Source organism: Rhineura floridana, chromosome 3, assembly GCF_030035675.1.
Source record: "Rhineura floridana isolate rRhiFlo1 chromosome 3, rRhiFlo1.hap2, whole genome shotgun sequence".
In the NCBI taxonomy this organism is placed as follows: Eukaryota; Metazoa; Chordata; class Lepidosauria; order Squamata; family Rhineuridae; genus Rhineura; species Rhineura floridana.
In genome coordinates this window covers 162,226,822-162,242,477 of record NC_084482.1, presented here as the reverse complement: position 1 = coordinate 162,242,477, position 15,656 = coordinate 162,226,822, and the positions used below count along the sequence as shown (strand labels likewise).

The 15,656-nt window shown below is 43.8% G+C and overlaps 1 protein-coding gene across 2 annotated transcripts in view; it reads left to right on the top strand.

Moving 5' to 3' along the window:
- GRM7 (glutamate metabotropic receptor 7) overlaps positions 1-15,656 on the top strand; it is a 728,386-nt gene that overhangs the window by 432,897 nt on the left and 279,833 nt on the right. For both annotated transcript variants that reach the window (XM_061618542.1, XM_061618543.1), the window contains exon 5: positions 13,794-13,934. In XM_061618542.1, coding sequence (XP_061474526.1) covers positions 13,794-13,934 — 141 coding nt within the window. The remainder of the gene's footprint in view (positions 1-13,793; positions 13,935-15,656) is intronic.

The following is a 15,656-nucleotide window of genomic DNA, read 5'->3' as shown; positions in this document are numbered from 1 at the left end:
ATTAAAACTCAGCAAGGCATTTTTTAAACTTTTAAACTGCAGAAGATGAAGGTCAGAATATGGGGCAATGTCAGTATTAGGATTACAGGTACTCTGTGAACATGGCTGATTTTTAATGAATTTCAACAGATTATGAGAACTCTGACAGAAAAAAGTCCAAAAGGAGTCTGGGTTTTTTCTCTTTCTTTTTAGACTTTGAACTCTCTATTCTCTCTGACTGGTTTGTGTATCACCATGAAAATTGAGAGGATTGTTTAGCAAGTGCTTCTGAATTCAGGACTATAGGATTTGTAAGGTTTTGTTTTGAAATTTGCTTATGGGAAGCATCAGAATGGCATGGGGGGTATTTTCAATTTAACATTGCAGAATGTGAAAAATCCACACTGGCTATTGTATACAGCCACTCCTGTGGCTGTATAATATATCCTCCTGTGGAATTTCAATTTCCCTTCACATTCCAACATACTTTATTTAGATTCCATGCAGCTTGAAGCATGTTGCCTATTGTGAGAAACAGTGAGTCAGTATTGGTTGCACTAACTCCTGTGATGAGAATCCTGTGTAACAAATAACATTGTGTAGCAACAAGTAAAGAGAGAACCATCTTTATCATTTTGTTGAACTAATAGCAACAGATGCTTCTGTGATTGGCACTGCAAGCTTGAAGACGTGTGCTTTGATCAACATTAATGATCTTGATGGCTTGTAGATACTAAATACAGGAATTTGTGGCACACTCCACCTTCTTGGGTTGGGACTCAAGACAAATAGTTTGGGCAGTAGAATGTAGCCAGTGAGAGATGAAATGTGAGCCTTTTGCATTTGGAAAGCAGGAACAAGACTTTGTGGTATGAGGGATGGACCAAAGGTGGTGGTGGTGGTGATGTGGAATGCACTCCCTTGTCATGGTTGGACCAATATCTGGTGACGTTTGGACTGGCAGCAACAATTCCCCCTCATAAGAGTGATGGGCCCATTTGGATGACTGATGGAACTTGATGTGTTCCTGAATGCTTTGGGGGATTTTCCAACAGAAAACACCAAATAGATTCACAATGACAAAAGCTAAATGCAGCAACAATGCAAAGAAAAGAAGATAATTCATGTTCAATAGACAAGCAAGGGAAGACTGCAGTGCCACCACAGAGTTGTTATTTAGGCCCATAGGAAATAAAGTCTCCTTCATATAAGATCTATATGAAGCCCCTGGGTGCGGTCATCCGGAGTTTTGGAGTGCATTACCATCAGTATGCTGATGACACGCAGCTCTACTTCTCCTTTTCATCTTTTTCAGGTGAGGCTGTCAATGTACTGAACCGTTGCCTGGCTGCAACAATGGACTGGATGAGAGCTAATAAACTGAGGCTTAATCCAGACAAGACCGAGACGCTGTTAGTGGGAGGTTCTCCCGACCGGATGGTGGATGTTCAACCTGTTCTGGACGGGGTTACACTCCCCCTGAAGGAGCAGGTTTGTAGTTTGGGAGTTCTTTTAGAACCTTCACTGTCACTTGAGGATCAAGTAGCCTCGGTGGCATGGAGTGCCTTTTACCAACTTCGTTTGGTGGCCCAACTTCGCCCCTATCTGGATAGGGATGACCTCGCTTCAGTTGTCCATGCTGTGGTAACCTCTAAACTAGATTACTGCAATGCACTCTACGTGGGGCTGCCTTTGAAGACGGTTCGGAAACTGCAGCTCATGCAAAATGCAGCGGCCAGATTGATAATGGGGACCAGGCGGTCCGAACACACAACACCGATTCTGGCCCGCTTGCATTGGCTGCCTATATGTTTCCGGGCCCGGTTCAAGGTGCTGGTTTTAACCTACAAAGCCTTATACAGCGCGGGACCACGATACCTGATGGAACGCCTCTCCCGATATGAACCTACCCGTACGCTACGCTCAGCATCGAAGGCCCTCCTCCGGGTGCCTACTCAGAGGGAGGCTCGGAGGGTGGCAACAAGAAAGAGGGCCTTCTCAGTGGCGGCCCCTGAATTATGGAATAGTCTTCCTGTTGAGGAACGCCTGGCGCCGACATTACTATCTTTTCGGCGCCAGGTTAAAACTTTCCTCTTTTCCCAGGCATTTTAGTGTGTGTAAAAATGTTTATGTTTTAAATTTAAATTTTAAGCTTTTAAAAAAACTGTTTTAAATATGTATTTTATTGTATTTTATGCTGATTGTTGTGAACCGCCCAGGGAGCTTCAGCTATGGGCGGTATATAAATTTAATAAAATGAAATGAAAATGAAATAAGATGTAGTTGTACTCCATGACCATGTATCATCTTGTGTCCAAGGTTGCAAAAAACCTTCTCAGGGTCTTACATCCCCCTCTCCCCACAAAATCACCAGGACAACTAGTGTTGGACAATTCTGCCAATAGATATGCAGTTTCTATGTTTCCAAAACTTAGTTCCACCACCCTTATGGTTATCCCAAATCAGTTTATGGGCACTGTACAACATAGATAATCTGTTGTCAGGTCTGGGCCATGGGAAGCAGCCTAGAGAGAGTCAGGAATGGAGAACTGGGAGCAAAGAGCAAGCAGGATCTGAGAGCAAACCAGAAGGCAAGACTGGAGAACAAAGACCATCAGCAAAATCAAAAATGTAGAATATGCAAGAGCTCAAATATAACTTGTTGCTCAAGCAATGTTTTGCAAGAATCAAAAGTCCTTTATATTCCTTCCTTTCCAAAATGAACCAACCTCCAGCTTGGGTTGGTGGAGCCTGGCAAGATCTGGAAGATTCTTCCCTGAGAGGCTTTTGCTGTCAAAATTAGTGGGGTCTTGCAGGACCAGATCAGTCTGCCAGGATAGGAGTTAGCCACCTGTGACTTACATGGAAACATTGAATTCTTCCTACATCTTGGGATATCAGTCCAACTGTACCAATGATCTGCACACTGAAGCCATCATGTGTATTAGTAATATTTGTTTCCAACCAAGTATTACTCTTAAATTCCAAACTTCACATAACTTAGGAGTTGCAGATCAGTTTATTGAATTCCTCAAGCATCCCTAGCATTCACCATGGTTAATGCTTATTGAAATTGATCTTTACATATTGAAATAGAAGGACAATCTCAGATGGGAAAGTGGCACTTTTTTCAATAGATAATTTTTTTAAAAGAGTTATTTCATGTGAAATGTCTGTATTTTTCAAATCAGAGATATGCCACCCATGTTATGATAGTGAATTTAAGGTGGCATTGTAAGGCCATCACACAAAAACCGTTGCTTTTATATATAAATAAATGAAGACATATTAATTGTAGCTCTGCAGAGTGACATTAAGAATTTAATGAATGATAATAAGGTTTTCTTTTAAAAAAATAGATCTGCACTGGTGTTACAAGCTTTTATACATTAGCATTATTAATAGTTTGGATAATTAAGCAAACACTAGGAGGCTAATTAGAATGGACTGTATCCAATGTTAGTCGTACTCAGAATAGACCCATTGCAATTAATGGACTTGATTAACAGGTGCATTATTTATTTATTTATTTATTGCACTTGTATACCGCCCCATAGCCAGAGCTCTCTGGGAGGTTTACAGCAACCAAAAACATTAAAACAAATATACAATTTAAAACACATATTTTAAAAATAATTTAAAACACAATTTAAAAATTTTAAACAATTTAAAACACATGCTAAAATGCCTGGGAGAAAAGGTAAGTCTTGACCTGGTGCCGAAAAGATAACAGTGTTGGTGCTGAGCGCACCTTGTCAAAAATATCATTCCATAATTTGGGGGCCACCACTGAGAAGGTCCTCTCCCTTGTTGCCACCCTCCGAGCTTCCCTCGGAGTAGGCACCCGGAGGAGGGCCTTTGATCTTGAACGTAGTGTACAGGTGGGTTCGTATCAGGAGAGGCGTTCCATCAGGTATTGTGGTCCCAAGCTGTGTAAGGCTTTATAGGTCAAAACCAGCACCTTGAATCGAGCTCGGAAACATACAGGCAACCAATGCAAGTGGGCCAGAATCGGTTTTATATGTTCCGACCGTCTGGTCCCTGTTACCAATCTGGCCGCTGCATTTTGCACAAGCTGCAGTTTCCAAACTGTCTTCAAAGGCAGCCCCATATAGAGTGCATTGCAGTAATCTAATTTGGAGGTTACCAGAGCATGGACAACTGAACCCAGGTTATCCCCATCTAGATAGGGACGTAGTTGGGCCACCAACCGAAGTTGGTAGAAGGCACTCTGTGCCACCGAGGCTACCTGAGCCTCAAGTGACAGAGATGGTTCTAGGAGAACCCCCAAGCTATGAACCTCCTCTTTCAGGGAGAGTGCAACCCCATCCAGGAAAGGTTGAACATCCACCATTTGGTCAGAAGAACCACCCACTAGCAGCATCTCAGTCTTGTCTGGATTGAGCCTCAGTTTATTAGCCCTCATCCAGTCCATTGTCGCAGCCAGGCACCGGTTCAGCACATTGACAGCCTCACCTGAAGAAGATGAAAAGGAGAAATAGAGCTGTGTGTCATCAGCATACTGATGGCAACACACTCCAAAGCTCTGGATGACCGCACCCAATGGTTTCATGTAGATGTTGAACAGCATGGGCGACAGAACTGACCCCTGCAGAACCCCATACTGGAGAGTCCAGGGTGCCGAGCAATATTCCCCAAGCACCACCTTCTGGAGGCGACCTGCCAAGTAGGAGCGGAACCACCACAATGCAGTACCTCTCACTCCCAACTCAGCTAGTCTTCCCAGAAGGATACCATGGTCGATGGTATCGAAAGCCACTGAGAGATCAAGGAGAATCAACAGAGTCACACTCCCCCTGTATCTCTCCTGACAAAGGTCATCATACAGGGTGACCAAGGCTGTTTCTGTGCCAAAAACCAGGCCTGAAACCTGACTGAAATGGATCCAGATAATCGGTCTCATCCAAGGGTGTCTTGAGCTGGCCTGCAACCACTCGTTCCAGGACCTTGCCCAGGAATGGAACATTTGCTACCGGCCTATAGTTATTAAGATTTTCTGGGTCCAGGGAGGGTCTCTTCAGGAGTGGTCTCACTACTGCCTCTTTCAGGCAGCCAGGGACCACCCCCTCTTGCAGAGAGCCATTAATCACCTCCCTGGCCCAGCTGGCTGTTCCATCCCTGCTAGCTTTTATTAGCCAAGAAGGGCAAGGATCCAGCACAGAAGTGGTTGCACAAACCTGTCCAAGCACCTTGTCAACATCCTCAAGCTGCACCAACTGAAACTCATCCAAGAAATCGGGACAAGGCTGTGCTCTGGATACCTCGCTTGATTCACCTGCTATAACACTGGAGTCTAAGTCCTGGTGGATGCTAAAGATTTTATCCTGGAAGTGCCTAGCAAATTCTTTACAGCGGGCCTCAGATGGTTCTACCATGTCCCTGGGGCCAGAGTGTAATAGCCCCTGGACAATTCTGAAGAGCTGGGCGGCAGATTGATGATTTCATAGTGGCAGCAAAATATTGTTTTTTTGCTGCCCTTACTGCCCCTAAATAAAGCTTACCATAGGCACTTCCCAGTGTGTAATTGCATCCACCAGGAGTTCATCTCCATTTGCACTTAAACCATCTCCTATATTGTTTCATCACTCTCAGCTCTGGGGTATACCATGGAGCCATATAAGCTCTACACAGGGGAGGGTGTTCAGGAGCAATCATGTCAACCACCCGGGTCATTTCTGTATTCCACATTTCAACCAGGGTTTCAACAGGAGTGCCAGCCCTATCAGCCAGAAAACTCCCCAGAGCCCTTTGGAAACCACCCAGAAACATCAGTCTCTGGGGGCAGACCAGCTTAGTAGGTCCCCCACCCTTGCAGAGGTGAAAAGCCACTGTAAGTCTAAACTTCATCAAGCAGTGATCTGTCCATGACAGAGGGACTGATGTAAGGCCCCCCACATTCAGATCACCAACTCTATGTCCAGATGCAAAAACCAAATCTAGAGTATGCCCTGCTACATGTGTTGGGCGAATGGTATATTGGGACAGTCCCATGGTTGTCATTGAGACCATGAAATCCTGAGCTGCCCCAGATAAGGTGGCCTCAGCATGGATGTTGACATCCCCCAGAACCAACAGTCTGGAGGATCTCAACAGTACACCTGAGACCACCTCCGTCAGCTCAGCTAGGGAGTCTGTTGGGCAGCAGGGTGGGCGGTACACCAACAGAATATCCAGTATGTCCCACTGACCCAACATAAGGTGCAAACACTCCAGACCAGTAGTCACATGGACACGGTGCTTGCAGAGGAAGATGGAGCTCCTATAGACCACAGCAACCCCCCTCCCTGACACTCAGGTCTACCCTGATGCTGGACCAGGTACCCTGGTGGACATAGCTGGGAGAGACTGACTCCCCCCTGCTCACCCACCCAGGTCTCGGTTATACATGCCAGATCGGCTGACTCATCCACAATTAAATCGTGAATGAGGGAGATCTTATTATGCACCGATCTGGCATTTAGCAGCAGCATCCGGAGGCCTGAGAGCTGGCTGATAGGGCAACCAACAAACCTGCAGGTGTGGGGAGGACCGGAGCAAGGCACAGCCATTAACTGCCTGGGCCGCGCTCCCCTTACCTGGCAAGGCCTCCTCACAACGCCATATCTCCCTCTACCCGTCACTACACTAATTGGAGTCCCCTCAAATCTCCCCACTTGGCTCTGAGTCCTCTCTCCCAGGCACATGACAGAAGACCCAGAAAAAAGCAGACAAAGCAGGAGCCGCCTCAGCCAGCCGGCTTATGTATCCCCTCCAGGGGAAGGGACAGGTGGAAGAAATCAGCCATAGCCGGCTGAGCACCCGGGGCCCGGTCCTGCAAGGAGTGACACCTGCCGAACAGAAGTCCAACCGAGAAAGGGTGGTGGTGGTGGTAGCCGAGCAGCAGCAGCAGGTAAGCAGGCAGGCAGCAGCGAACGGCTCTCTTTCCCTGGATGGTGGTGTTCCCCTTCCTCCTGCAGGCACTGGGTCTCAAGTACAACTTAGTTAGATACAACCTAATGCTTCATATGTTTCAGTGCTGAAATATTGTCATAGAATCATAGAATCATAGAGTTGGAAGGGTCCTTGTAGGCCATCGAGTCCAACCCCCTGCTCACAGCAGGAAATCCACAGCTAGAGCATCTCCCGCAGATAGCTGTCCAGCCTCTGCTTGAAGACATCCAGTGAAGGGGATCCCATCACCTCCCTAGGCAGTCGGTTCTATTGCCGAACTGCCCTTACTGTCAAGAAGCTCCTTCTAATGTCCAATCTGAATCTACGCTCCTGCAACTTAAAACCATTAGACCTAGTCCTACCTAGTCCCTATTGTGAGGGATGTCTTGCACTACACATCTAACACAATTCTACTAGCATTTCTGATTCAAGTATAAATGCACTGAGAAAAAAGCCTTTTGTGAGGTTTTTTTTGTGGTAGTTGCAATAGTTTTGCTTTTGAGAAGCATGGAAGCATCTGACAAATGAAATAGACCTCAGTGTGAATCATAACGTGAAAGTTACTTAACTTTGATTTTTGCATAAACACTTGCCAAATTGCAGAACAACAAAGAGCAAATGGGAAAAAAGAAATTAAATCTCCCATCTATTTAGCTCTATGTAAAAAAAAAGCAATGTGCTGTAATTATTAAAACAATATATTTCTCATTTCTTAATAAAATCAAAACCCTTAAGGACTGTTATCCGGCAACAAATACTCCACATAGGAAATAAAGGTGTGGTAATGTTTGGCGCAGAGTGGTAAGCTGCGGTAACACAGCTGAAGCTCTGCTCATGGCCGGAGTTTGATTCCAACGGAAGGAGGAAGTCGAATCTCTGGTAAAAGGGGTCGAGGTCCACTCAGCCTTCCATTTATTTATTTATTTATATTTATTTATTAAACTTGTATACCGCCCCATAGCCGAAGCTCTCTGGGCGGTTTACAATAACTAAAAACAAATACAATTTAAAATAATCTTTTAACAACAATTTAAAACACAATTTAAAATTTAAAACAATATAGAACACATGCTAAAATGCCTGGGAGAAGAGGAAACTCTTGACCTGGCGCCAAAAAGATAACAGTGTTGGTGCCAGGTGCACCTAGTCAGAAATATCATTCCATAATTTGGGGGCCACCACTGAAAAGGCCCTCTCCCTTGTTGCCATTCTCTGAGTTTCCCTCGGAGTAGGCACCCAGAGGAGGGCCTTTGATCTTGAACATAGTGTACAGGTAGGTTCGTATCGGGAGAGGCGTTCCATCAGGTATTGTGGTCCCAAGCCGTGTAAGGCTTTATAAGACAAAACCAGCACCTTGAATCAAGCTCGGAAACATAAAGGCAGCCAGTGCAAGCGGGCCAGAATTGGTTTTATATGTTCGGACCGTCCGGTCCCTGTTACCAATCTGGCCGCTGCATTTTGCACAAGCTGCAGTTTCCGAACCGTCTTCAACGGCAGCCGCACGTAGAGTGCATTGCAGTAATCTAATTTAGAGGTTACCAGAGCATGGACAACTGAAGCCATCCATCAGTGGTCGGTAAACCTACCTAGTAAATGTCACAAGACGTCACCCTAAGAGTCGGAAATGACTCGCACTATAAGTGCGGGGACACCTTTACCTTTAATGTTTGCCACATTGTCCCCTCACATTTCTTTTAATTTTCCACATAGTTCAGAAGATGATGTATGCTTATTAGATTCCAAAGTACAATTATCATATTTTATAAACTGCTTAAATGTTCTATTTTCAGTGAAGTGATATATAAATTTTGCTAAATAAATAAAAATAAATATATCCAGCCATCATACTACTTGAACAGAATTGTGTATGGCTAATATAGATTGCTGCAGTGTCAACTGATTTTTCCTTTTATTAAATCAATTTGCACGTTGCCAAAATTTCCATACTGAACATTGGAGATACTGAAGGAACTGTAAGATACCTTGCAATCTAATTAAATGCTGCCACTTGTTGGTAGAAGGAAAGATGGTCTTTGAGTGTGCTCATAATAACTAATAGCCCAACTATATTTCCCCCTATTTACAGTTTCTAAATAGTCATTGGCACTGTGACTGAATACACACTGAACTGTTCACACATTCCAGTTCCACTACTAGTCATCTCATGGTAGTAAAATGGGTTGTATTAGTCCACCATGACCACATCTAATGACAGATCGAAATACAGCTGTGAAAGTTGAAATACTTTTCCCTGTGCAAATGTCATTTTTAAAAAATACTGTGAAAAGGGGGTTAAAAATGGATGGACTGAAACAAGTTTTCATTTAGAAGCCAGCCAAATTGATACCTGATACTACACTACTGAGATTGGCACATTTCTAATCCTGAAATTCATGACTTGTGAGCATCATAATCACGGCTAGTCATGGCTCTTTCATGCTGCATGAAGTCCCATTAGTATCTGTCAGCACAGCATTGCCCAAACTGAGACTGCTGTCTGGGTGTTTGAGCCACACTGACATCCTGATCCTTTCTTGTTTCTGTAGCCTGCTTTCATGTGAGCTTTATTTCTTGCAGGCATAAAGGTCACGTTTCTGACACTGGGCTAGTATTTAGCTTATGTGTCATTGATTTACGATACCTCTTATTTACAAAGGGTCTCTCTGTATTCACTGACTCTGGACCTGAGACTCATGAACAAACATAGTAAAGCGGTAGCGCTAAGGGCACCAAGCTGTGTTGTTTGTGATGTCATCGCTTGTATTGCATTCTCATATTATTGTCTGCAGTTATCAAGGGAATAAAAGGCTGACTTACTAACAGGTGCTCAAATTTCAGCAGGTGAAAGACATTGTGTTCCAGGTTGCATTGGAATTGGGGAGGTTTGAGTCCATTCACCTGCTCAGCCAGAATTCTCACTAGATTGCTGCACCGGGCTCCTACTGGAAAGAATGGCAGGATATAAATAAATAAATAAATAGCAATGCAAAGTTGCTGTGTCTCTTCACTTATAGTCTGGAAAATGGCATTAATGTTGGGCTTCTCCATAAGGACCTGAGATATGCATTATATTATCAGTAGAGAAGGGCAACACAGTTAATTAACAACACAATTTTTGTTGTACTTAAGTCTTCTTTATTTATTTATTAAATTTATATCCCACCCTTCCTCTCAGAAGGAGCCAAGGGTGGCAAACAAAACACTCTAAAACATCTTAAAAGCAGACTTTAAAATATATTAAAACAACACATCTTTAAAAAACACATTAAAATAAAACATCTTTAAAAAAAGCTTTTAAAAGCTTTAAAAACATCTTAAAAAGTAAATCTAGCACAGATGCAGACTGGGATAAGGTCTCTACTTAAAAGGCTTGTTAAAAGAGGAAGGTCTTCACTTGTGCCAAAAAGATAACAGAGATGGTGCCTGTCTAATATTTGTTTGTGTTATGTACCTTTAAGTCTATTGCAACTTATAGCAACCCTATGAATCAATGACCTCCAGTAGCATCTGTTATAAACCACCCTGTTTAGATTTTGTAAGTTCACGTCTGTGGCTTCCTTTGTGAAATCAATCCATCGCTTGTTTAGCCTTCCTCCGAGAGTGGCTGTATACTATAGCCAGCGTGGATTTTTCACATTCCGCAATGTTAAATTGAAAATAACCCCCATGCCATTCTGATGCTTCCCATAAGCTCATTTCAAAATAAAACCTTATCAGACTTACAGTCCTGAACTCAGAAACGCTTGCTAAACAACCCAATCAATTTTCATGGTGATACACAAAACAGTCAGAGAGAACAGAGAGTTCAAAGTCTAAAAAGAGAGGAAAAAAACCCAGAGACCGTTTGGACTTTTTTCTCAGACTTCTCATAATCTGTTGAAATTCATTAAAAATCAGCCATGTTCACAGAGTACCTGTAATCCTAATACTGACCTTGCCCCATACTCTAACCTTCATCTTCTGCAGTTTAAAAGTTACAAAAATGCCTTGCTGATTTTTCATTAAGAAATTTTGGCTGGAAGCCTATTATAACTCGGGGCATGCTCAGTAAGGACCAACTGTCAGTGTTCTAAAAGCGTCACAGCTGCTGGGCTTGGCTAATAAGAGGGCCACACCCATACCAGACTTGATTTCACTTGAGACAGTCATGGCTTCCCTCAAAGAATCCTGGGAAGTGTAGTTTGTGAAGGGTGCTGAGAGGAGACTCCTATTCCCCTGAGACAATGGTTAGCAGTCAGCCACTCTGATTGAAGGTCTGTGAGAGGAACAGGGCATCTCCTAGCAACTCTCAGCACCCTTCACTAGCTACACTTCCCAGGATTCTTTGAGAGAAGCCATGATCGGCTTTGAGCTATAGCTTTGAGAGAAGCCATGATAAATTGTTTTAAATTGTTTTTAAAAGATGTGTTTTCAAGTTTGTATATTTGTTTTTAATGTTTTTAGTTATTGTAAACCGCCCAGAGAGCTTCGGCTGTGGGGCGGTATATAAATACTCTAAATAAATAGATAGATAAATAATGATTGTCCAAAGTGTAATAGAGGCCTGGTGTGGATGTGGCCAGTGACAGCTTTGTTTTAAATTAGGGTGGAAGGTAGGGTTGCCAGGTTCAGGGCCTGAGACTGATCCTGTATCTTTAGGAGAAGAGAAAGTCAGCCAAGTGCAGGTGTTCTTGCAACATTGTAATGGGAAAAACCACGAGGTGGAATTCTCCCTTCCCCCTGCACAACTTTTAAAGATACAGAAGACCTCTTGTGGTTTTTCCCATTATAGTGTTGCAAGAAAACCTGTACTTGGCTGAATTTTCTCTTCTCTTAAAGATACAGAATCATTCTCAGGCCTGGCAACCCTAGATCAAACCCACCTTTCTCCCTCATATCCCCTCCCTCTTGCCCCTTCCCTCCCCCTTCCTTTGCCCCTCCCTCCCCCCCCTCTCCTTCCAAGATACAAGATCAGTGTCAGGCCCTGAACCTGGCAACCCTAGTGGGAGGCTATGTGTGCCTTCTGTAGAATAAAACAGTGGGGGAAATGCTGAAAAGCAATGATACTGTTCACAGTGTTTTCCTTTTGGAAAGGAAAGGGTCCTCCCTTGTGCCCAGTGCCCGCCCACCCAATTTCATCCCCTTCCCCCTCCCTGCCCCTCCTACAGGTCAGTGTTGTACTACGACCTGGGAGACCAGGGTTCGAATCTTCACACAGCCATGAAGCTCACTGGGTGAAATTGGGCCAGTCACTGCCTCTCAGCCTCAGAGGAAGGCAATGGTAAAACCACCTCTGAATACCATCTACCATGAAAACTCTATTCAAAGGGTTGCCATAAGTCCGGTCGACGTGAAGGCAGTCCATTTCCATTTTCAAACATGATTGCACAGAAATAAATCCCATTGAACTCAAAAAGTATGCAAATGACCAAACCCACCCTCCCTTCTCCTCCCCTCCCTTCTCCTCCCTCCCCTCCCCCTTTCTTTGCCCCTCCCCTCCCCCTTTCTTTGCCCCTCCCCTCCCCTCCCCTCCCCCTCCCCCTCCCCCTCCCCTTCCAATCCCCTCCTTCCCCTTCTCCCCCTTCTCCCTCCTCCCCCTCCCCTTCTCCCCCTTCTCCCTCCTCCCCTCCCCTTCTCGCCCTTCTCCCTTCTCCCCCTTCTCCCTCCTCCCCTCCCCTTCCTCCTCCCCTCCCCTTCCTCCTTCCCATGGTCAGTTTTACCCATCTTAAGCATGATTGCATGGAAGTAAATACCATTGACCTCTATAAGCATGCAAATGATCAAACCTGCCCTCCCCACCCCCTTCCTTTGCCCCCTCCAATATGCTCCTTCCCCTTCCCCCTCCCCCTCTCCCTCCCCCATGGTAAGTTTTATCTATCCTAATCATGATTGCATAGGAGTAAATCCAATTGAACTCAATCATACAAATGATCAGACCTGCCTTTCCCCTCCTTCCCCTTTCCTCTCCCTTCCTCCTCCCCTCCCCTCTTCCTTCTTCCTCCTCCCTTGCCCACTCCAGCCCTTCGTCCCCCCCGGTCAGTTTTACCTATCCTAAGCATGATTGCACAGGAGTAAATCCCACTGAACTCAATAAACATGCAAATGATCACATCTGTCCTTCTTCTCCCCTCCTGCCTGCTGCCATCCCAGTCCTCCCCTCCACCTTTCCACCCTTTTACCAAATTCTTCCAAGCTACACAGCAAGGAGATTGGACTGTGAAAGATCAACCGAAATTGTGTTTGCATTTTGACAACTTTGTAAGGCAGTAGAATATCTCAGAGAGGAGGTCAGGTCTCCTGCTCCCCTGGTGCATTCACTATAGCTGCCCAATTTCCCTACTTTTTAAAGTTTGATAGAAATATCTGTGGGCTATAGGTGAGTTCTTAAACCGCAAGGGTTTTTTTGCCTATTAGTGAATATAATTTGTGGTTAATTTCACTTAATCAAGGCACCCTTCTTCAGCCATGTCCCCTCACCAGCTTCACTTAAGCATCTAATTCAAACAGATTTCACTTCTTCAAGCATTCCTGCCTCATCCATAGCCTCAGTACCTTTCTCAAGTTTCTTACAGCTGGACACTGAAGAACCCAATGATTACCCCATGCATTTTTGCCTCAGCTACTAACACCCCACTACCCCCCATACAGTAAGTTTGCTTGGATTGGAGGCTTGAAGCGGCTCTATCAGCTGATGCTGCCTGATCCTCCTCCCTTTCAGTTGCTAGTGTATGAGCACCAGGCAGCTGAGTTTATATACTGGAATCATATGTAATTCCCTCTTGGATCAGACATTGCAAATCCTAAAACATCCATCTTGTATATGAATTTTTAATGTAACAGTAGTAGTAGTAGTAGTAGTAGTAGTAATAAACTCTCTCTTTTAGGATTTGATACCTACTTTACTTCCCGCACACTGGAGAACAACAGAAGAAATGTGTGGTTTGCAGAGTATTGGGAAGAAAACTTCAATTGCAAGTTAACAATTAGTGGGTCAAAAAAAGAAGACACAGATCGTAAATGCACAGGTAATTTCATTATCTTTGTCCTTCTCATGATGCTATACGTGGCCTGTATTGGAATGTCTGTGTAGCTGTTGCAAGAGATTCTGGATGGAGATAAGTTGAGAGATAATTTTTATCAGCTTTGGAAAAGTTGAGCTCAGAAGCATAAGTCTTCTAAGAATCAGATTAAGCAAAAATGCATTATTTCTATTTCTGCCTGCCTGTCCTCTAGTAACTGTCATCTTTCATTGATTTTGTGCTCATGAGAGAGAGAGAGGTGGTTGTATCATTTTGAATGTTTTCTTTATACATTTATTTTATAGAAGAGGAATATCTTTATAAGTAGTAATCTGGGAAACAGCAGTACTTTCTTCTGGTCTGAAACTGAATCAGGCTGTGTTTCTGTTTGAGAGGTATTTTGAGTAGTGATCTTATAGAAGGCATCTCTCTTTGAGGGGATATGCCTACACAAGATGTGAATATGAGGACATAAGAGGAACCCTCCTGACAGAGCTAAAGTCTTAGTCAGCTCTTCCTTTCCACAGTGGGAATGAAACATAGAAATGCCACATAGAAAGCATGACCAATGCCATTGGTAGAGCTTTCTTCAATTAATTTCTCTAATTCCCTTTTGCGGCCATCTAAGTTAACTGGTATCACGACGTCATACTGCAGGCAATTCCATTCATTAGTTATATGTTGCCATCTGGAATCTCCTGGCAATCACTTCCACTGGGGTATCCCTGAGATCTAGAACTATTAGGGACTTTAACAGCATCTACATGTGGACTTGATGTCTTCATTGAGCTATGCACTATGATCTCAAAATCCCTCTCCTGGTTAGCTCAGTGGTGCTAATTCAATCCTCTCAGTGTATATGGGACATTTTTTGCACCTATGTGCATACCCTTGCTTACATTAAGAACATCAAAAGAGTTCTGCTGTATCAAATGAAAGGCCCATCTAGTCAAGCGGCCTGTTTTCCACAATGGCCACCACAATGCATGTGGGGAGCCAACAAGCAGGAAATGAGCATGCTAGCAGTCTCTTGCTTACTTCTTCAGCAACCACTGTTTCAATGCATATTGTCTCTGATGTTGGAGGTAATATTTAATTTAAAAATATTTGAAGCCTGTTTTTTTCTGGGCAAACGCTCATCCAGACCAGCTAGCAATCAAATAAAGCAATGAAAAACAAAATAAGTTATTTACGTGTTTGTTTGTTAAATTTATATCCCACCTTTCCTCCCAGAAGGAGCCCAGGGCGGCAAAACACTAAAAACACTCCAAAACAGATCTTAAAAACAGACTTTAAAATACATAATTTTAATTAGGCACACCAGGAAAACCCGGGAAGCAGATCTGAAAGTGCAGGCAGGATGATAATATGTAGCCATCATGACAATGAATTGTTGGTAGCCTTACCCTCCATGGAGTTTCAGAGCCATCCCAGTTGGCAGACATCACTACGTCTTGTGACCACAAACTTATAGTTTAACTATGTGCTGTGTGAAGAAAGACTTCCTTTTATCTGCTCTGAATCTCCTTGGACCCCCTCAGTATTATGAGAAAGAGAAAAGCCTCCCTATCACTTTCTCCACATCATGTCCCCCCCTCACATTCCCCCCTAAGCTAAAAAGGCCCAAACATTGTAATCTTTCCTCATAATAATAATAATAATAAACTTTATTTCTACCCCACCCTTTTTCCAATAGGACTCAGAGCGGCTTACAGCTAAAAAACAACA